Raw genomic sequence first — 23823 nt, 5'->3', positions numbered from 1 at the left:
TTTAGACTTAATAATTCATCAATTTGTCAAATATATGAAGCTAATATTTGTCAGTTTTCCTATGTAAGTCATAAGAAGAATCACAAAATAATAAATGATAAAAATGGCATAGGATAGTCTTGGAGACTCAAATGGAATAAAAATGATAAAAGTAAATAACAGTTAAAAATATATGATAGGCCCATGATTCCTTACATTCTACTATTTGCTTTCTACTATGATTTAAAAAAAAACCACAACATGTATTTTGCATGTATGTTTGTGTGCATATGTATATATATTTGTGTATGTGTACTTGTGTGTGTGCATGTGTATGTGCCTGTGTATGGTGAAAGTCAGAGGTCAATTCTGGCTATCGTCTTCTATCACTCTCCAACTATTTTGAAGTAGGTTCTCTTACTAAATGGACCTGCTGATTCATTTAGGTGGGCATGTCAGTGAGATCCAAAGTTCCACAACCTCTGTCTCTCTAGTGCTGGGTTTACAGACTCTAGCAGTTCTGCCTGGCCTTTTAGGAGTGCTTTGGATTCAAACTCAGGTTGTTACGCTTATACGGCAAGCACTTTACAAACTGAGACATCTCTTATCAATTGTGAAAACAGGAATGCTAATTTTTCTTTGGAGTCCTGATTTCAATTCTTTTGGAGATTACTATATCTTACAGAGGTGGTTCTACCTGCATGATGATATTCTATATTGACTTCCGGTTTTATTACCTCATTTTGTATTCCCATCAACAGTGGAGAAGGTTCCAATTCTACATCTCAGCCAATACTCGAAATCACTGGTTTTGTTTTTATTTTCTATAATGGCCATCTTTAAAAGTATTAGGTAATTTCTGGTTTGGTTTCAATATGCATTTCCATGATCAATATTGGCACTGAACATTTCTTTATAAACCTGTTGCCATTATTTGTCTTCTTCCAAGATATCCCTAGTAGAATAGTGGCCATTTTTAGACAGGTTCTTACTTATTTGCCTTGATGACATTGTTTTGCTTACTACTTATTGACATGAATTTTATATATACTAAATACTAGCATTTTATCAGTTACATTACTGACAAACATTTTCTTTTATGTTAATTCTTTTTCTCATTGCTGTGATTTGAAAAGAAGTAAAAAGATGTGCCTAACATAACTTAAGAAACAAAGAATTCACATTAATATTCACATTTTGAATGTTTAGTGCTGTCACAGCAGGCAAATGAGAGCAAGATCATCACACTATTTCTGTAGTCAGAAAGCAGGGAGAGATGAAAGCTTAACACATTTTCTTCTTTTGATTCAGTCCAAGATCCTATCTATCTCATGGGAAACTGTTACCCAAACTCAGGCAAGGCCTTCCTTCCTCCATCTAACCCTGTTGGAAATAATCATATATATATATGTGTGTGTGTGTGTGTGTGTGTGTGTGTGTGTGTGTGTGTGTGTGATTCCATAGTGATTCTAAATTCAGCCAACTTGGAATGAAGACTAGCCACCCCACAACTTCACAGCTTGTCAACATAACAACCAAGCTCATCACATTAAATTATAGTATTCTATCTCTGATCCCTAAAGTCCCTTTACTTTCATCACATAATGCAACATTAATTAGTATATCTCTAAATTTCCCACAATTTATAACAGTCTCAATGCTGTTCAAAAATGCAAACTTTAAACTCTCTTCCAAGACTCAAGACAATCTTTGAACTATAAACCGTGTAAAATCAAGTTACTTCCAATGTGCAACAGCACAGAATAAATGTTTCCATTCCAAAAGAAAATAATAGGAAGACAGAACATACCAGATAAAAAATAAAGTCCAGTAGGTGAAACACAAAATCCTTCCATTCCATGTCTGGCATCTGGGACTTACAAGAAAATTATCTGGGGTCCTATGGTCTTCTGTAGATCCACCTCTCTAGCAGTGCCACCTGCAGCATAGTGACCTTTCATTTGGGTCATATCTACTCTGTGCTTTCCTTGGTGGATACTGAACAGTTCCAGAATCTCCATGGACCTAGGGTCTTCATTGCAACATAGCCTTCACCTTTCCAGCCTCACATAATAGCCTTTCAGAGGCTCCTTGCATGAAATATGTTTCTGCCACACACTGCCTGGACTCAGACTTTCTGAAAACCTGGTGGAAACCTCTATGGCCAGCTTACTTCTGTGTATTTCATGTTTAAAGCTAGCATTATGTGGATGCTGCATCTATCTGATACCAGGTCAGAACGTAGTCTGGATCTTTCTTTGCAAGCAGCTTTGGTGTGCCTTCAAGGATTATCCTGGGGAAACAGTTTTCTTTGGTTGCCACTTTGAAGCAGGAAACCCCATTAGCAGCTTTCTCGGTTAAGAGTCTCTCCTTTCAAATGAATTTGTATTTTCACAAGCTGTAACTGTGACAGATGAAGTCTTTCCTTCAGGGTACCTTTCCTTTTGTCCCAGTACAAAGGAACACTAGATTTATTTGATAAGGATCACCCCTTTAACAATCCAAGATGCTGTGATAGTCACCAGCATAGGGTAGACATGAATATTGTTCAACAGAAAACCATACATTTGCTTAAAATATTGAGATTTTAGTACAACTAAATTATATAGTTCTCAAGATTGAACTTTGCAAATGGCAAGGTCATGTCACAACATCAAAGAGTTGTACAACTGGGCCACTCACCTTGCCTTTAACTTTAAACTCACACCACTTTCCTCACTAAACTATGTACCACTATGCTCCAATTGTTCCTTCCACAATTGTCCTGAATGAGATCAGTCAGTAGTAACTATGGCACAGTCCAAATGCTACACTGTCTTGAAATTTCTTCTCACACAAATTAGTCCATTACTTATTAGTTCACTCTCTAAAGATACCATGTTTCAGACATAATAAATCCAGATTCTTTGCCAAAATGTAAAATGAATAGACTCTACTGTGTTCCGTATGGAGTTCTCTCCTCTAAACCTCGTGAGCTTTGCTCCACTATCTGTATGTCTTGACATTCTGATCTTTCACCCTCTCTATGGAATTGTTTACCATCCTCTGCTTATTATATTCTAGGCCTTCTTTGGGCCAGAGCTCCAAAGACCTTCATGTTCCTCTTACAAACCAGCTCCAAAGACCCTATCACTACATGGTCAGGTTTTTTACAGCGGGCTCAACTTCTCAGTGCCAGTGTTCTACGATGGTTACTTTTCTGATGTCGGTGATAAAACACCTGCAGTTATACTACTATAGTCAGGGCAGAAAAGGAAGGAAGGCAGGAATGTGAGGTGGCTCATCACATTGTGCACACAGGCACAAAGCAGTGAGAGATAAATGCTCACTTTCTCCTCTTTATTCAGTCTAGGAACCCAGCCTGTGGGATGGTGCTACCCACATTAAAAAGAGTTTTTCATGCCCAGTTTGATCTTTCTGGAAACATTCACAGTCACACAAAGGTGTGTGTCATGACATTTCTAAATCCATTGATGTTGCCATGAAGACTAACCATAGCCATTCCTCTTCCACCATGTATTTTTTTATGTGTGTTATATGGACATGCTGGGGATACAAATCCCTTTGTGGGCACACGATTATCAAAGGACAATAATGTCCCGCTCTCTACACCTTGGTTTCATAAGATCTGCTCTTCACTTGTGTTATGGGGTCCCATAGCTAGACTGGGAGTCACTATGTCTCCCAATCAATCCTCCTATCCCCCAGCACCACCACCACACTGGGTTATGGGTGCACATGTGGCCATACCTAGCCCTTAATTTTAACTAATGCATCATTAAACATCAACGGTATGATAAAGGATGTCATATGATATATCTGTAAGTTTACTCTCTTCACCTATTAAATATTAGTTTATATCTATGATTATCCAGTCTTTAGAAAACAGCCTAATCTTAAAAAGGTAAGCATTCAATCAAGTCCCACAAAGAGAACCTCATGTTTAACACAAATATCCTCATAAGTCTTATAGAAAATCTAGGCTCGAAAGATTAAATTTTGAAACAAACATATATGAATGCTATTTCTGGAGAATACTTTATAAGACATCATTTATTTCCCAACACTATTTTATTAGAAACAGGCCACAGTGACTGCTTCAACAAACCCTGGTACAGAACCAGACTGAAGATCACTCAGTAAGCAGCAGGCATCCTCTAAGGGCCCACAGGCTCTCCTTCAAATTTACATGAAAGGAAGTGCAAAGCAAATAAACAGTTTGCAGTCTGCTATACTTCTTGCTAGACTGTAATTTCCACCCAATCACAGAGCCAAGCAATAACCAGAAACTATTGAGGGTGAAGCTATACTTTGACAGTTCAGCAAATACAAAGAAACACTTCTTTTGAGTGGTCCCTGTTTTAATTATGACTTCTTTTAACATTAAAATAACAATTTGCATGAGTAAAAGCTTACATAATTTCATTACAATTCTTACTATATTATTCAATAAATACCCTGTAATCAACAATGATTACTTAGTATTACTGGAGTAAAACACATTGCCTTAAATGCCTATGTCTACTCAAAAGCAAATTAGCAAATGAAAACAATAACTCAAAGGAAATGAGGAATGAAACTGTTCCAGACAGCACTATGAGGAATGTTCTATGTCAAGTTCCCATTGGCCAAACTGTCTATTCAAAGTCATAGCAAGCAGAGCTGCATAAAGTAAAGCCTTTCTGAATAGAACAAAGTGGAGATGCTTCTAGCAGCTTGGTCTAGTGGATAATCACACAAATCTTTGCAAAATATAAAATTCTACATAGAAAAGATGGGATGTGCATAAGTAGCCGAGCACTTCCACAGGTGCACATGATGAGCCAAGAAGTGTGTAAACTAACCTATTGCTGCCTTTTTAAAGTAAAGGCTATATTAAATATTTCTTTCACTTGGCAATACAAAGTCATGTATATTTGTAGTTATTTTTAGTATGTATTGAAATATGCTTCCACAAGGTAGCCCGATTAATCTAATTGTTGTATTAATGTACTTAATAGAGAAAGGTTCTCCAAAATATATTAAATAATAATGGGCAAATAAAGCATGAATTCTCTTTTGGAGTTAAAGACTGATTTTTCCACATGACACTGTTTGACATGAGAAGATTCTTCCCAAGTCAATACATACCATAGTTCTTTGTCCAAAACATTTTGGCAGGTTCTCCGAAAATTATTTCTTCCATTAATTTTAGGGAGACAAAACGACAATGAAAATTCTGTGCTTTCTAGTTGAAGACGGCTAGTTGTTAAGATTCTCAACTGTGCCTACACATTACAAAGCAAGGGTGTCCCTTCTGGGATTGGTTTTAAGTTTTGAGAATAAAATCTATGTTAATAAAAATATACATAAAATAATAAGGTAAAAAGATACTACTTATTTCGACTGAAAAAGTAAGTTATTAAATATGACAGCATCATTGAAGTATTTATTTTAAAATTATACATACACAGTGGAAAAACAAAAGTTGTAGTGGATGACTGGCAACTGGGAAAGAGTGAGAATGTGGATATTGATATTTCCTTTATTAATAGGCTATCTTTAAAGAAACCTTTAAGTTTATGGAAAAGTTAGAAGGACCTTAGAAGACCCATGTACCTCCCACCCCTATATGTGCATTGCCTGTCCCGCTAGAGCAATGCCCTTGTTACCACCCAAAGTGCTTAGCTAACACTATTCCTTATGAGGAATGTTAAAAGACTGAAATTCACCTATTGAGAACACATTGGTCCAATTCTTCCTTCCACTAATTCTATTAATGTCATTATTCATCCAGAAATTTGCTTATCTGCACAAGAGAAAATTTCGAAAACCACAAAACATCATCACACACATAAAATGACTGCTGGAATTCCCCTCCAATGGTGAGCTGTGCTTGGCAGGAGTTCCAGTTACCTACTCAGTTAACTCACCTGGGGAAGCTTTTCACACCCTTACAACCAGAACCTAAATATGATCCAGTATTAAATTCCTCAAACAATACATCACATGTCAGCTTAATCCATCTTTAGTTTTTTATTTAACCTAAATAAAAAGAGAAATGTAGTATTGACATACTCAGCTGCCTGTCTGAAGTGTTTCAAATCTTTCTTCAGGTTTTTGTTCTCGTTCTCTAGAAGCATCACCTGGTTGTAGACATCTGGAACATTACTGAGTGCTCTGAGGTCACTCCCTCCCTTCTGTATTAATTCATACCTAGGGAAAATCAAACAACAGGGTTTATATCAGTTTCCCAGTTTAAAAAATGACTGTGTGTAATTCAGAATGTCAGCTTGAGGGAATCTGGTAGAAATTAGTTGCCATATTTTATTCACAAGTTAAACATTAATAGATTATCCACATGAAATGGCAGTTAATCTTGCCTTAATGGGTCATCTATGTTCCACACATATAGTTACTACAAAAGATGTCAAAACTATCTCAGTCCTTATACTCAAGGAATTTCTAGTCAAACTGAGATAGTAATATGTTCTAGGAAACAGAGAAAATGGAGGAGACAGACTAGCAGGTGTTTGCACTGTTTTGTATGGAGCAGCCATGACTAACAAGCATGAGTGACAGAGACTCCAGCTGAGGGCTGAAGGAAGGAGGGATGATACCATGTGGGTCCTGGAAGCAGAGAACCTGAGGCTGGCAGAAGGTAAATGCAAAGGCCCAGAGACATAGACATGTTCAGCTTGAACAAGAAAGAGCCAAGGCCAGTATCTACAGAATAGTGGGAACTGAAGCCAACAAAGTAAGCAGAGGAGATGCTGAGAAATGTCAGAACCAGAACAAGGAGTCAGCATTAAAAGAAAAAAAATTATTTTACTCTGGATCAAGATGAGACCATGGGAATATTTGGTGTGTGTGGGGGGGGGGCTACTATAAATCTGACAGTGATCACATTTATGTTTCAAAAGGGTGATTCTATTCCAAGAAACAGATTCTAAAGGAACACATGACCCAACCTTGGGGAGAGAGAATGACAAAATGAACAAAGCGAAATACAGCAGAGGTTATAAGAGGGAACTTTCTAGACCTGCTATAAATGTGGCACTAACAGCATTCACTAAGGACTCATCTGTCAGGTATAAGCAAAGAAGCAGGTCAATGATGGCATCGAGGTTTGGGGATCAGTAACAGACAGCCATTTATATAGGGGGAACAAAGATAGTAGGAACTGGATGGTTGACAGAACCAAGGGGTTATGCCCATCTATATCAAATGTAGTGTGCCTGGCATACACTCATGTGAAGATAAATGATGGACATTCATAGTTCAAGGGAAAGTCAAGGCAGGCAACTTAAACTTTCATTTCATCGGTGTATAAATGATGCTTTACAGTCATGACACTAGAACAGACTAGTTCAGGTAGTGAAGTGACATAAATAAAAGATGCCTGGGATTGCTTCATAAAATACTCCATTGTTTCAAGGTTGGGATGAGGTGGAGGAAGCACACACTACCAAAAGAATCTAAGGCCAGAGTAGTAATTGAAACTATGAAAATAGTGGCCAAGCGTCAAGTGAAGAAAAAGTCCGAAGAATAAAGCAATGAATGCTAATGGAAGAAATGAATGCTGACAGAAGTTTGGAACAATCACTGAAAATGGCAATGTGAAAGTCACTTTTAAAAAGTTTCAGTGGTGGAAAAGATGAAAGGCAAACTAGAGTAGATGTGAGTAGTAAATAAGAAAAGTACAACAAACTTTGTCAGGGAAATGTGCCAATAATGGAGAGACTCAGAAATCAAGATGAACTTTGACAGGAAGCAGAGCCAGGGTGTTTTCCCCAGGTAACTGCTACGTCAAATACTACTGCACACCTGTGTGCTTATGGTAAGGTTCCAACACAGGGAAAACCCTGCAATGTAGATGACATGCAAATGCAGCAACCTTGACTAAACAAAGAGGTTGGATTCTATCAGGAAGAGCAAGTGGGCTTCAGAGAACCACCTGTGTGGTTCAGTATTGCAGAAGAAGAGAAGGACACCTGAGGTAGGCTCAGCAGGTGGGAAAGAGGAGAGTTGGAGGTATGGAACTTGCATTTTCTTGCTAGAATAAAAAGGCAGTGAGGAAGACACAGCCTATGCCAAGTGGAAGAAGTTAGTACTCAACCTTGTAATTGCAAAATGGAAAACAGACAAAAATCTAAGCTTTAAATCAAAACTCATGGTAAGCTTGCCCTGTCGCTAGCCAGAACTGAAGTTAAGAGAGTGGGGTTTAAGATCAGTCTGGCCTGGATGGCTTTGCAACTTACTGGCTGTGACTTTGTGACATTTACTGAAGCAGATTTTCCATCCTCTCTAAGCCCATTTCTTCATCCATGAAATGAAGATATGTTAGTGGATACCTGCCACATACAGTTGTTGGCAGAAATGAGTGGATACTGCATAACAGCAGATGACTAATAAAAATGATACAAAGTGAATTCTCAAACAATTGCTCTAAGATATCAACTATTTTATGCCATTTACATTTAAGTGGTGTGATTATTATTTGCACTAATGTGTTTAATCTAGATACTCCTCTAGAAGGCCGACTTCTGCATATCTTAGTACATAAACCTATCCACATGTATTTAACTGCTCAAATCTGGCATATTGGAAATTGTAAAAAAGTTATAGTAAGAGTCATGACACTCCTGTGTTCAGTTTAATGGTAATAAGGAGACATTTACATGGCACATACCCAGAAGCCAACTGAAGAAACATCAGTAGGTTTAAACGATGTAATTATTAAATGATGGAAACATCAGTAGGAATAACTAGCTGCCTGGGATTCACTGAGAGTTGGTATGTAGTTACAGTATACATACACTTCCTACACACAATAAGAAATATGAAGGATTGTTTCAAAATTAATGTTAATTCTGATCTTAGTTGAAAGAAGTTATAACTATACTGTTCATAACTGAGTCATTAGAGTACACCAAATTTTATTGGTCAAAAGCTACAGAATTTATTTTTGCTCATAAATTAAAGGACTATATACTAACTTATAATCTCTTTAGCTGGTAACAAATTAAGTTAGTAATTAGATGCTATAAATAATTTCACCTCTTATTACGCTCAACAGGATTTTTAGTACAACCCTATCTTCAGGAAAATGGTAGGAGCAGAGGCAAACTGAAGTAGAAAGCAAAAGAAAAACACTGTGCTTCAAGTTAGAGATTTATGATGACAACACAACTGGCTGAGTGACTGGACATGTTCACAGCAGGGAAGTTAAGGGATTTCAAAGTTACACTGCCATTTTCTCATTTTACCCCTTTAGTTTTGTCCTGCAGCATCAATTAACTTTACATATGAGTATGTCTAAAATAATAATATTGAATAATAATAAATAACATATGAGTATGTCTAAAATAATAGTATTGAATAAACCTACAATGGAGGCATTTCAGTGCTCCATAAACAAATTTCTACCATTCTGATATGCATATATAAAATTATATATATATACATATGTATATATATATATAATTTTATAAACATACAGTATAATATAGATATATCATAGAAAATCATTTGAGGACTTTTATTAGGATCTCTGGAATAGTAATCATTTAGAACTTGTAAACCGTGCTTTCTGCTTTGCAATTCACAGACTCTGTTTCAACTAATTAATATTGCTTTTATCACACGAATATAGTCATTTTCAATACCTACAAGATATCATGGCTTTATTGCAATAAAAGTTTATTTACAAACAGGAAGTAGGCCAGATGTGGCTCCGAGGTCATACATTTCTGACACTGGAGTTAAAAAATGTACTGCATTTATTGTTTCAGGACTCAAAAAACAGAAGTCAAATATTACTGCCCAGATTTTTGCTGGTATTTTTTGTCTTTTTAACACAACCTAACAACAGGCCAATATTGATGGTTACTTTTGCTAGAGAACATGAATTGACAGTAATCCCATATTCTTTGGGGTTTGTTTTTCTGCACTAAAAAATACATTCAGTCAACATGGTTGGCTGAGTCATAAGAACTTAGGAGGCTAACATAAAAGAGTTATATGTAACAGGTCAACATGAGACACATAGCAAGCCATATTTCACATATTAATTAAGACTAATCTAACCACTATTCTCGAATTAAAGTCCTACTATATGCAGCATAGGTAACAGCTGCTGATCAAATTCAAAATATCTTATGTAAGACAAATTATCCAGTATAGGAATAACTACAAAATAGCAGCTAGAAACTGGGACAAAATTAACTAAACCAAAATATTACTAAGTTAATAAATATAAATTTGTAAGTTTTACCTTTTGATTATAATATAATGCTAAGTGGGTATGTTTCTTAGGAACTCCTTATATCCTAGTAGTATCATAGCTTCTTGAAATTTCATCTCATGAATCAGAATTCTAGCTTAGTATGATTACAATCACCTACTTGTTAAGAATATATTTGGGGGCATGTCACAATGGTTCAATGGCTAAATCTGACTACCACACACACCTGGATGTCTGAGTTCAATACCCAGAACCTACCTATAGTTAGAGGAAAACTGACTCCAACTGGCCTTTCTACATGTGTGCCATGGCAAGCACGTGTACACAAACTGACACATGTGCACACACACACATAATAATAACAAAGAAGAGTTTAAAATAACATTGACATATAATATTTGGATCATAATTATCTTAAGGTGGTCATTACATTTTGGAAAGTCTAACATGTTCTTGAAAGACATAATAATTAAATCATACTAACTTTTCATCTAATTAGTTTCAAATTAACTACCTACCTATATTTCCAATTTACTTGCAATTATTTCTTTAGGGAAATTTATACAAAATTTCTTTTAAACCATACACAGATTTCCCAGGTTTAAAAGCAGCATTCTCTTCCTATTGGCAAATGTTCTGTCTCTTAATCTGTTATTAACAGAACTCAGTTCCCATAAAATTTATTATGTTATATATGCAGTCAAAAATCTGTAAACATTTTTGTATAAATATCTACTTTCTATGATATGCAATATCATACTTGCTTCATGTGTCTCTTTTAATATTTTTTAGAAAATACTAGAATTCAAAGACCATAGCAAATGAATAAAGATAGCATGCCTGCTGGTTTCCACAATCAATGAGACATTAAAGTTATTTTTAACAGGAAAATCATAGCAGGGTAATATTTGAAAATACAATTCAGTTTAGTTCTAAATCAAATCATATTTTTAGAAAAAATCAATCATATGTATAAATAAAGAAAAATAATTTCCATCATAAATAAAAAATAAGTAGTGTTAGGGGTTATCTAAAGACACAAAATGATACCATTATAAATTATAAAAAACTAAGAGGAAAACATTTCAAAAAATAGCTTTCTGCTATATATTCCAGAGGACATTTCATTCCCTTGGTTACTTGAAAAAAGCTAAATTTGCATACTGAAAAGGCACTGAGTAAAGTTCTGTTGGGAAGGACAGTGTGTCTGTACTGTGCTTTCAGCATAGAGACTGGAATGATTTATTCCATATACGTAAGCTCACACTGATGGTGTTAATTGTAAACAGACAGAACCTACAATCACCAGGAAGATGGACCTCTGAACATCTTCGTGGGATAATTCTGATTTTGTTAGTTGATTTGGGAAGATCCCTTTTAACAATGGACAGGAGCATTACCTGGGTGTGGGACCCTGGATGGTATAAAACGGAGAAAGTGAGTTGAGCATGCGCGTGCACTCATTCAGTGGCCTCTGCTTCCTGACTGCAGATGCAGTGTCAACAGCTGCCTTGACGGCCCCACCATGACAACTGTAAATAATGTAACTAGAATTGACTTCCAAATAAACCTTTCCTTCCTTCAGTTGCTTTTGTATTGTATCACAGCAACAGCAAAAGAAACCAAAGTACTTATTATTGCAAAGTCCTTGAAGAAAGTTAAATTTACACATGTAAATGTGTTAACATTTCCAGAGAACTACCTATCCACATAATGGCTCACCATTCGGCCTGAAAGCAGTCCAGGGTTCTGCACATTTCCATTTTGATCAGGAAATTACAGAGAAAGTCTTCTATGGCTTCGTGCGCTACATGCCTTGAAGGAAGAACTGTTTTCTGCTCCTGAAATACAAATGTACAATTATTTATTCTGTAAACATCAAGATTTTTATTGAGGGAATGGGTAGACTGTTCACTTACTCATCTTGTAATAACTTTTGCTTAAATAGTATGTACCATGGTAGATTTAAATGACTAGGAATAAAGCATTGGTGAAACAAAACATTTTTATTCCCAATGTAACAGTTTAGTGGATAGAAACAAAATATGGATAACTAGTTGTATGTGTGTGCATGTGCATGCACATGGATGTATGTATCCCACACACTCTGACAAATAATAGTAAGTAAGTATTAGGTTTATAATAAGGTCAGAGTCTTGAATATCGGGAATTCCCCCTATATGGTAAGTATATGTGAAGAGTAGTGTACTATGTAAAAACTGTCAGAGAAGAAGGTAAGAATGTGTGTAGAGTAGTATACTATGTAAGAACTGTCATAGAGAAATTAAGTATGCGTAGTGTAATATATAAGAATTGTCATAAAGGATGACAAGCATGTATAGAGTAGTGCACTATGTAAGAACTGCCATAGAGGGGGATAAGTGTGTGTAGTGTAGTGGGCTATGTAAGAACTGTCATAGAGGGAAGTAAGTATGTGTAGAGTAGTGTACATATAAGAACTGTCACGGAGGGAGGTAAGTGTGTGCAGTGTGCTATGTAAGAATTGTCATAGAGGGAGGTGAGTGTGTGTAGAGTAGCGTACTATATAAGAACTCTTATAGAAGAAGGTTTGTTGAAAAAGTGGGATTTGGGCTATAATCACAAAGATGCAAACCCAAATACTGAAATGATGAAAGATCAAAAACCTTACTCTAAGTTCTCAAAGGTTCAAAATCAAAATCTCAGAACAAACTGCTGTTTTAAAAAGATCTTAAGTATCGGATTCACCTCTTTATATTTTTTAAAGGAGACTTACTTTTAAAATATAAAATATATAACACTTCAGAGGCTATCACATTCAACAAAGTAAGCAAGATTATATATTTTATAAGTATGAAATTTTAGATATAACAACAGCATTTTGTGGTATTCGTTATGAACAGACAACACATTCATCAGGAAAAAAATCAGTATAAAAGGCACAGAAGTGTCTCACTATGAGGAATCAGATGAGCTGAGCTTACAAGTGAAGTCATCTGAATTACAAAGTCTAACCCCTGATGTTTTTAAAGACATCTGTAAAAGACAAATTAACCCACCGACACAACATGTGAACAACTACAGAGTTAAGACCTTGAGAAATGTTACAATCACAGATACAGACCTAAAGAAGACATCCTTTCATTTGCTGAGGAGGTTTTGGAGTTCTGTGTACACACACAAGGTTCACATTCAAAACATAAATGCTATAACATCTTTGCAGAGTCTGATTTTTTTCCTTTTTCTTTTCTTTTTTTTCTTTCTTTCTTTTTTCTTTTTTTTTTTTCTTTTTTTTTTTTTTTTTTTTTTTTGGTTTTTCAAAACAGGGTTTCATTTTGTAGACCAGGCTGGCCACAAACTCATTGAGATTTGCCTCTGCCTCCAAAGTGCTGGGATTAAAGGCATGCACCACCACCTCCCAGCCAGAGTCTGATTTTCTTTTAAAAAAAATGTATAAATGAATTAGCCTTTAAAAGAGTTTATGCAATTTATACCACCAATAGTAGAAATTGGGTGAAAATGAGACACATAGGGGAGAGCGAATTGTAAATATAATAACAATTAAAACTGTGAAATGAAAAGACTAGTAGCCAACTTCAATTATAGAAAGGTTTATTAGAAAAGTAGACTGTGGTCAACTATAAATACTCAGTCCTTCAGAGTGCACACATATCTGCAGATATTAACTGTAATTTGAGACCTTGCACTATAAGTATCTGCTCTCTCTCCTTTAGGGCATGACTCCTCAGAGAATGCATTCACATTCTTCTGTGTAGCTTTGATCTTTTTTTTTTCTCTAAAATTCACTGTGTTCTAGAATGAATATCCCCAACTCCATTTTTTTTAATTTAAATCAGAAACAAGCCTGCTTCGCATGTCAATCCTAGCTACCTCTCCCGACCCTCCTCCCCATCCCACACAAACCTCCCAGCCCTTTCCTCCTCCCCTACCTGGGATGGTGAGGCCATCCATGGGGATCTCCAAAGTCTGTCATATAATCCAAGTCAGGATTATATCCACCCCATGTGTCCAGGCCAAGAGAGCATCATTCCACATGGAATGGGCTCCCAAAGTCCATTCATATGCCAGAAATAAATACTGGTCTACTACCAGAGGTCCCATAGATTGCCGAGGCCTCCTGACTGACACCCACGTTCAGGGGGGTCTGGATCAGTCCCATGCTGGCCTCCCAGCCATTAGTCTGGGGAGCAGGCACTCCCCCTTGTTCATGTCAGCTGTTTCTGTGGGTTTCACCAGCTTGGTCTTGACCCCTTTGCTCTTCACTCCTCCCTCTTTGCAACTGGATCCCAGGAATTCAGTTCAGTGTTTAGCTGTGGGTGTCTGCCTCTGCTTCCGTCAGCTACTGGATGAAGGCTCTAGGATGGCATATAAGGTAGTCATCAATCTCATTATAGGGGAGGGCATTTAAGGTAGCCTCTCCACTATTGCTTACATTGCCAGTTGGTGTCATCCTTGTAGATCTCTGGAATTCTCCCTAGTGCCAGATCTCTCCTCAAATCTATAATGGCTGCCTCTGTTATGGTATCTCTCATCCTGCTCTCCTCTATTCTTCCCCCAACTCAAACATCTTGCTCACCCATATCCTCCTCTCCCCTCTTCTTCCCCCCTCTCTTTCTCCCAGATCCCTCTCCCCTCCCACCATGTTCCCAATCCACTCAGAAGATCCTGTTCCCTTCCTCTTCTCCAGGATACCAAGTATGTCTCTCTTAGGGTACTCTCTGTTTCCCAGCCTCTCTGGCGGTGTGGGCTGCAGGCTGGCAGTCCCTTGATCCATATCTAAACTCCATGAGTGAGTACATACCATGTTTGTCTTTTTGTGACTGGGTTACCTCACTCAGGATGGTTAATTCTAGTGTCATCCATTTGCCTGCGAATTTCAAGATTACATTGTTTTTTGTTTTGTTTTTTTTCTGCTGAGTAGTACTCCACTGTGTAAATGTACCTCATTTTCTTTATCCATTCTTCAGTTGAGGGGCATCTAGGTTGCTTCCAGGTTTAGCTATTACAAATAATGCTGCTATGAACACAGTTGAACAGATGTGCTTGGTATGTAAATTTGCATCTTTTGGGTATATGCCTAAAAGTGGAATTGCTGGGTCTTGTGGCAGACTGATTCCCATTTTCCTGAGGAAACGCCATACTGATTTCCAAAGTGGTTGTACAAGTTGGCACTCCCACCAGCTGTGGAGGAGTGTTCCCATTTCTCCACATCCTCTCCAGCATAAACTGTCCTTGGTGTTTTTGATTTTAGCCATTCTGTCAGGATTAAGATGGGTATCTCAGAGTTGTTCTGAGTTGCATTTCCCTGATGGCTAAGGATGTTGAGTCTTTCAGCCACTTTAGACTCCTCTATTGAGAATTCTCTATTTAGTTCTGTACCCCACTTTTTAATTGAATTATTTGGTGTTTTGGAGACTAGCTTCTTGAGTTCTTTGTAAATTTTGGAGACCAGTCCTTTGCCAGATGTTTGGTTGGTGAATATCTTTTCCCATTCTATGGGCTGACATTTTGTCTTGTTAATTGTGTCCTTTGCCTTACAGAAGCTTCTCAGTTTCAGGAGGTCCCATTTATTAATTGTTGATCTCAGTGTCTGTGCTACTGGTGTTATGTTCAGGAAGCAGTCTTCTTTAACAATTTGTTCAAGGGTACTTACCACTTTCTCTTCTAAAAGGTTCAGTGTGGCTGAATTTATGTTGAGGTCTTTGATCCATTTGGACTTAAGTTTATGCATGATGATAGATATGGATCTATCTGCTGTCTTCTACATGCCTGCATCCAGTTATGCCAATATCATTTGTTGAAGGTGCTTTCTTTTTTCCATTGTATAAATTTAGCTTCTTTGACAAAAATCAGGTGTTCAAAGGTGTGTGGTTAATATCAGGGTTTTCAATTCGATTCCATTGGTCTACCTGTCTATTTTTGTGCCAACACCAAGCTGTTTTCATGAATATAGATCTACATTAGAGCTTGAAGTCAGGGATGTTGATGCCTCCTGAAGTTCCTTTATTGTACTGGGTCTTTTGTATTTCCATATAAAGATGATTATTGTTCTTTCAATGTCTGTGAAGAATTGTGCCGGTATTTTGATGGGGGTTACATTGAATCTGTAGATTGCTTTTGGCAAGATTTTTACTATGTTGATCCTACCTATCCAAGAGCAGGGGAGATCTTTCCATTTTCTGGGATCTTCTCTAATTTCTTTCTTTATAGTCTCAAAGTTCTTGCTATACAGGTCTTTTATTTGTTTGGTTAGTGTTACCATAAGATATTTTATGTTGTTTGTGGCTATTGTAAAGGGCTATGTTTGTCTGATTTCTTTCTCAGATGACTTACTGTCTGTATATAGTAGGGCTACTGAATTTTTTGAGTTAACCTTGTATCCTGCCACTTTGGTGAAGGTGTTTATCAGCTGTAGGAGTTCCCTGGTAGAGTTTTTTTGGGTCACTTATGTACACTATCATATCATCTGAAAACAGTGAAAGTTTGACTTCTTTCTTTCCAATTTGTATCCCCTTGATCTCCTTTTGTCTTATTGCTCTAGCAAGAACTTCAAGTACAATATTGAAGAGACATAGAGAGAGTGGACAGCCTTGTCTTGTTCCTAATTTTAGAGGAATCGCGTTGTTTCTTCTCTCCATTTAGTTTGATGTTGGCTGTTGGTTTACAGTATTTTCTTTTTATTATGTTCAGGTATATTCCTGTTATCCCTGATCTCTCCAGAACCTTTAGCAAGAAGGGGTGTTGGATTTTGTCAAAGGCTTTTTCAGCATCTAGTGAGATGATCATGTGGTTTTTCTTTTGCTGTTTGTTTATATGGTTGATTACACTGATAGATTTTCATATGTTGAAGCATCCCTGCATCCCTAGGATGAAGCCTACATGATCATAGTGGAAGATTTCTCAGATGTGTTCTTGGATTCGATTTGCCAGTATTTTATTGAGAATTTTTGCATCTATGTTCATGAGGGATATTGGTCTGTAATTGTCTTTTTTAGTTGTGTCTTTGTGTGGCTTGAGTAGCAAGGTAATTGTAGGGTCCTAAAAAGAGTTTGGCAATGACCCTTCTGCTTCTATTTTGTGGAACAGTTTGAGGAATACTGGTATTAGCTGTTCTTTGAATTTCTGGTAGAATTCTACACTGAAACCATCTGGTTCTGGGCTTTTTTTGGTTGGGAGACTTTTGATGACTTCTTCTATTTCATTAGGGGTTATTGGTCTATTAAATTATTTATCTGTTCTTGATTTAACTTCAGTAAATGATATCTGTCCAGGAAATTGTCCATTTCCTTTAAATTTTTGAATTCTGTGGAGTACAAGTTTTCAAAGTATGACATGATGATTCTATGGATTTCCTCAATGTCCATTGTTACATCCCCCTTTTCATTTCTAATTTTGTTAATTACCATACACTCTCTCTCTACCTTTTGGATAGTATGGATAAAGGTTTGTCTATTTTCTCAAAGAACCAACTCTGTTTCATTGATTCTTTGTATTGTTTTCTTTGTTTCTACTTTATTGATTTCAGCCCTCAATTTGTGCTTCTTTTTGTTTTAGAGCTTTCAGTTGTGCTGTTAATTCTCTATTGTGACTATTCTCCAGTTTCTTCATGTGGGCACTTAGTGCTATGTACTTTCCTCCTAGCACTGCTTTCAGAGTGTCCCATAAGTTTGGGGATGTTGTGCCTTCATTCTCATTAAATTCTAGGAAGTCTTTAATTTCTTTTTTTTTCTTCCTTGTTACCTTTGCCTTTATATGTTACTTGGCCTTTTTTCTTTGCTCCTCTTAATATTCTTTCTTTATTCTGTATGTTTGGTGTTTTAATTATTATGTGGCATGGGACTTTCTTTTCCATGCAGTCAATTTGGTGTTCAGAAAGCTTCTTGCACTTTCATAGGTATGTCCTTCTTCAGGTTAGGAAAGTTTTCTTCTATGACTTTGTTGAACATGTCATATGTTCTGCACCTTTGAGCTGGGCTTCATCGCCTTCTTCTATTCCTATTATTCTTAGATTTGGTCTTTTCACGGTGTCCCACATTTCCTGGATATTTTGTGTAAAGGACTTAAAATTTTCTTTGGCGGATGAATCTATTTCCTCTAGTTTATCTTCAGCACCTGAGAGTCTGTCTTTCATCTCTTGTATTCTGTTGGTTATGCTTGCATCTGTAGTTCCTGACCGTTTACCCAGCTTTTCTATTTCCAGCATTCCCTCAGTTTGTGTTTTCTTTATTGTCTCTATTTGAGTTTTAAGGTCTTGAATTGTTTCCTTCATCTCTTTGATTGTTTTTTTTTCTTGTCTTTCCTTAAGAGATTTGTTGATTTCTTCCATTTTTTATTTGTTTTTTCTTCCATTTCTCTAAGAGATTTCTTATGTCCTCTTTGATGACCTCTATCATTTTCATGAAGCTGTTTTTAAGGTCATTCTCTTCTGTTTCATCTGCGTTGGGATGGTCAGGTCTTGGTGGTGTAGAGTCCCTAGATTCTGGTGGTGTCATATAAGTCTTTCCGTTGTTGGATGTGTTCTTATACGCTCATCTTCCCATCTCTTCTTCCAGTGCATATAGGTGGACTCTCTCCCTCTTCTGGTGGGTATGGGTTCAAGGGTCAATTCTCTCCTCACTCATTTGCTCTTTAGGAGGGGGGATCGGGAGGCAGTGATGGCAGCTGATGCTGGCTGTTTTGGATTGCCTCCAGGTCCCTCTGCAGGATTTGGTGACAGAAAGGGTCTGGCAGCCTCTGCATGTCAGGGTACTTGAAGAGCCCCCAACTCTATTTTTGCATCTCCTAAGCATTGGACATTGGGAACCCATTCAGCAGGCACTCACATCCAAACAACAAACCCACATAAACAGGACTAATGATGGACAGCAACACCACTGTGTAAGGGTCTTCAGGTGGGACTGTTCACATGATTATTTTCAAACCAAACAGTAAGTGGACTGGCTTCTTCAGGCATGTACACCTAGAATTGCATCATCAAGAAAGAGTGCCAATGCAAACAAATGACCCATTTTTAAACGAAAGTTTTCTTGTACCATATCATGTAGCCAATCTATCCCTGTAACATTTCTGAAAACATGCTGGGCTGAAGAGGAAAAAAACAAACACTGCTGATGACTTCTTACAGTTTGTTCTCAGAGGTCTTGATTACACCTAATTTTAAATCTATTGTTATGACTTGGTGGTTCATTTTAATCTATTTTATTCTGCAAAGTCCACCAATCTACAAATAGTAATTTATAAAATGCTTCATTTTCTCCAGTTACTATACAGAAATAGTAGATGTGTTCTAAAAAAGTAATGACAGTTCTTAAAGCACCATCTTGTGCTAATATTTTTTGTGCTTTCACAAATAAAGCTTGCCTGAGGATCAGAATATGGAGCTACACACTAGTCAGCCATAGAGGCCAGGAAGTGGTAGCATACACCTTTTATCCCAGCACTCAGGAGGCAGAGGCAGGTGGATCTTTGTGAGGTCAAGGCTGCCCTCGCTATGTGAGATTGATCAAATCTAAAAGAGAAACAGAGCCAGGCCATGGTGGCTCACACCTTCAATCTCAGTGCTTGGAAGTCACATGCCTTTGATTCCAGCACTAGGGAGTTGGAGACAGGAAGGAATATGGCTACACAGAGAGAAGGATATAAGACAGGAGGAGACAGGAGCTCATTGCATTCAGTCTGAGGATTCAGTAAAGTTAAGAACTAGTGGCTGACTGTTCTGCTTCTCTGATCTTTCAGCATTTACCCCATAACAGTTGCAAGGTTTTTATTATTAAGACCAATTAGAACTCATGCTGCATCTGCTAAAGAAGCATGCACTAGTTCTACCTCATTGGGCAGTAAAACAGCATCCATGTTTCTCAGCAGCCAAATACTCTACAAGAATAGTTCACCATGAGATGTGCCTTGTAATGCTGGATGAAATTCCATTACTACCAGCAGCTAATATTCAGAGGCTACTAAACCTGCCAGACTTGTGTTTTCTGACAAAGTGAGCTTTTTGAAGGAAGCATGGAATAATGTATGAAGGAATAGAATTAGTACATGATTAATTAACTGAACCATTGTATTGGCTAGTTTTTATGTCAACCTGACACAGGCTAAGGTGATCTGGAAAGAGAGAACATCAGGTGAGAAAAATTCACTACCAGATTGGCCACTGGACAAGGCTGTGGGGCATTTTCTTAAATAATGATTGATGTGCGTGAGATCAACCCAAAAGAGGTGGTGACACCCTTGGGTGGGTGGTCCCAGATAGTTTAAAAAAGCAGGTTGAGCAAGCCATGAGAGCAAGCCAGTGAGCAGCATTCCTCCATTACGAAGGAGGAGCCTCTTCGTTAGCTCCTCCCTCCAGCTTTCTGTCTTGTGTCACTGTTTTGACTTTCCTGGATGATGGAATTCAAGCTGTTAAATAAAATAAGCCTTTTCCACTTTAAGTTTCTTTTGGTCATCAAGTTTTATCACAGCAGTAGATTCCCTAAATAAAACAGAAATTGGTACAGGAAACAGGGAAGGGTCGTGACAAAGCAAACTAATTGTGGAGATTGTGGCATTTAGACTTTGGGCTAGAAAAGCCATTGAGTACTCAGAGCTCACAGTGGGTAGTCCCAGCCCTGTGCTGGTGTTCCTGGATGCTATAAGAAAGTGAGCTGAGCAAGCCAGTAAGTAGCATTCATTCCACTATGAACTCTACATCAGGTGCTGGCCTGGCCTGTTTGAGTTCTTGCCCCAACCTCCCTCAGTGATGAACTGTGATGTACAACTGTAAGATAAAATTAATTTTCTTCCCAATTTGCTTTCCCAGTGTCTTATCACGGCAACACAAATAGTAAGACAGCAAATATCCTTTAAATAACCAAAAATTCACTAATTCCATCCTCAGAATTTAGCTCTCCGTCCCTCTTTTACAGCCTGTTTCATAACAGAAATTGTGGTTTTAGAGATTTGAGCTTTCAAAATTTCACCAGTCAGGACTGTGCCCTTCAAAACTTGAATTAGCACTGGATTAAGGGGCATGTGAGCACAATCCTAGATCAAAGGTAGACACAGCATCAGCAATTACAAAGGTCCTGAAGCAAGAGTAAGATTAGGTCCTCTGAAGAACTATAAAGAAGTAAGCTCTCTCCCCTCCATACAATATAGTAAACTAAAAAGCAAAGGAAAAAGAAATTAAGAGATCAACTGATTCTTTCAAATACTATTAAATAACACAACAATTTTGGTACCTTGTGTTTTAGAAATACTACAGCAGGAATAGTGTATGATAGAAAGAACAATGTATCATAGAAAGAGCACAAACTGTGATTCCATCATAATGGAAGCAAATGAGTCTATCAACTCCATAGGGAATTAGAGCACAACCATGGCCATTTGTTACCATGCTGTCCATGATGACTTTCACACTGCATGGGACAGCTGAGTAGTTGCTAACACTTCAAGTACTCAGGACCCACAATTTTAATTTTCTTGACAGACAAATTTTAGGTTTCTATATGAGATATGTTTAAGCAAATAACAAATAGAATTATATAAAAGCACATAAAACTGCATTGGGTAGTGTGGTAATAATTCTTGGTGGTAAACTTGGTTGAAATGAGAAGGGTGTGAAGATAGTAAAGCACACCTCTGGTTACATTTGTGAGGATGTTTCCAGACAGTAATTTCATGAGGTCTCTGGCCTGATAAATGGTTTAGTTCATTGATGGAATAAAACCATGAGTACTTGTTGAAAGGAGGTGGTACTTTGGAAGCCAGAACCTGAATTGAGGCCAGAGGTCACTAGAAGCCGAATCTGGGGAGCTTTGTGTTGCTCTGTCCCCTTGCAACTCTGGCTCCACTCTGCTTCCTTCCCATCATAATGTGAGATACTTCCATGTTTGTCTGACACCTCTAAAATCCTAAGCAAAAGAAAGATTCCCCCTTAGGTTATATACATCAAGCACTCTGTCACCTTGACAAGAGAGCTACCACTATGAATGCAATGCTGTCTTTCAAGTTGTTAACCAGAAATCATTCATCTATTTTATGATTGTTGGGAAAGGAGGCCCCCAAAACCTCAGTAGTAGACTTATTTCCTAATTCTATTTCTTATCTGGCTATGTCACACAGAATCTACAGGATGATTACAGAGAAATGCATCCAAGAAGAGGATGGTCAGTGCCTTCCAAGTGTCCTGTGCAAAACTGGACACAGATACTCAGTTCTACTAGTTGCTTTGACGTTTTTTAAAAAGTGGGAAATTGAGGTAAAATTTGAAACCCACAAAAAAAATTGCCAGGGGCTAGAAAGATGGCTGAAGGGGTACTTGCTACTCTACCAGAGGACTGAAGTTCAGCTCCCAGTACCCATGTGGAGTGGCTCACCTGTAACTCCAGCTCCAAGGGACCCATGCCTTCTTCTGGTATCAGCAGGTACCTGCACTCATGAGCACATACTCACACAGGCACAGGCACATACACATAATTAAAATAAATCATTTTTAAAAAATCATTATAAATCTACACAGTTTAACTGATTATATTAGAAACCAATAACTCAGACTATCCTTCCTAAAACTATTTTTAAACTTATACAACAATGTCTGACCCTTCATAATTAATGTCATTGGAGATGCAGAAGGAGCTAAGGACATATGACTGGGGCCATGTCATTGTGCTATAATATTTACTAGAACAGAAAACCTGTACAATTACTAGGTAAGGGCTCAATATTATTTCTGAAAATAACCATTCGTTATGTAATATACGAATGGGAGAAGGAACTGGGAAAACTGGAAGAAGAGGAGTAGAAAACCAGACTAAACGGAGGGAATTATTTGTAGTTTCTAAAAATGCCTATGAGGCTGCTACACAGTATATGCATGCATGGCTCCCAAACCTCAGGAAAGGTTACAGATTGCTAAATCATCCAAAAATAATAACCCAAAAGTCTATTGAAAACAAAGGTAAATTTAGATATGCTTGGAAAAACTAGCCTGAAGCATACCAAAAATCAAAGGTAGGTAAAAGGATAGAGAAATTGAAGATTTAAAAAGATAAGAAATCCAAGCCCTGTCAAGGCCTGGGCAGACAGGAAGCCAGTAAGGCCTGGAGGGTCTGGACAGGTACCACTAAGATAGACACGTATGTGGTAGAGAACTGGGAGAGAAGTGGAATGGTTCCTGAGCTGTGGAGAAAGGCGGGACTGAAGACTGAAGGCATGGCAACAGTGAGGAACAGACTTATAGGGTTGCCTATGCTGCCACCTGGTGCCATGTGACTTCCTGGCCTCTGCTGCTGCCAAGAGCCAGGTTTGTGGCAGCCAAGGTCTGTGTTGATGTCCATGGCCTGCCATCAAAGGCCATACAGATATCCAAGGTCTGGGCAAGCACCTGAGACCATGTAGATGTCTCAGGGCCATACTGCCTTCGGGGACAAACTAATCTGAGTGTCCTGCACTGCCACCCATTCAAGCCCGAGCTGCAGCCAAGAGCCATGTATGGGTCCATAGCCCAACTTCAGCTGGGGTCTGTGATGATAATGTTCATGCTCATATTACCACCAGGAACCATGGGAGAGCTGGCCCACCAGTGGCTAAAAAGGGGACCTGCCCCTCTCCACTCCCAGGAGTACTAGCCCTAACCC

At 37.8% G+C, this 23823-nt stretch overlaps 1 protein-coding gene across 1 annotated transcript in view; it reads right to left on the bottom strand.

Moving 5' to 3' along the window:
* Positions 1-23823, bottom strand: part of LOC100761061 (sperm-associated antigen 16 protein) — an 816909-nt gene that overhangs the window by 772245 nt on the left and 20841 nt on the right. Inside the window, exons 4-5 of the mRNA XM_035441020.1 lie at positions 11927-12045; positions 6037-6174 (exon numbers count right to left, since the gene is read on the bottom strand). Coding sequence (XP_035296911.1) covers positions 6037-6174; positions 11927-12045 — 257 coding nt within the window. The remainder of the gene's footprint in view (positions 1-6036; positions 6175-11926; positions 12046-23823) is intronic.

The sequence above is a fragment of the Cricetulus griseus genome, chromosome 2 (assembly GCF_003668045.3).
Source record: "Cricetulus griseus strain 17A/GY chromosome 2, alternate assembly CriGri-PICRH-1.0, whole genome shotgun sequence".
NCBI classification, from domain to species: domain Eukaryota; kingdom Metazoa; phylum Chordata; class Mammalia; order Rodentia; family Cricetidae; genus Cricetulus; species Cricetulus griseus.
This window is presented reverse-complemented; position numbering and strand designations above follow the sequence as displayed.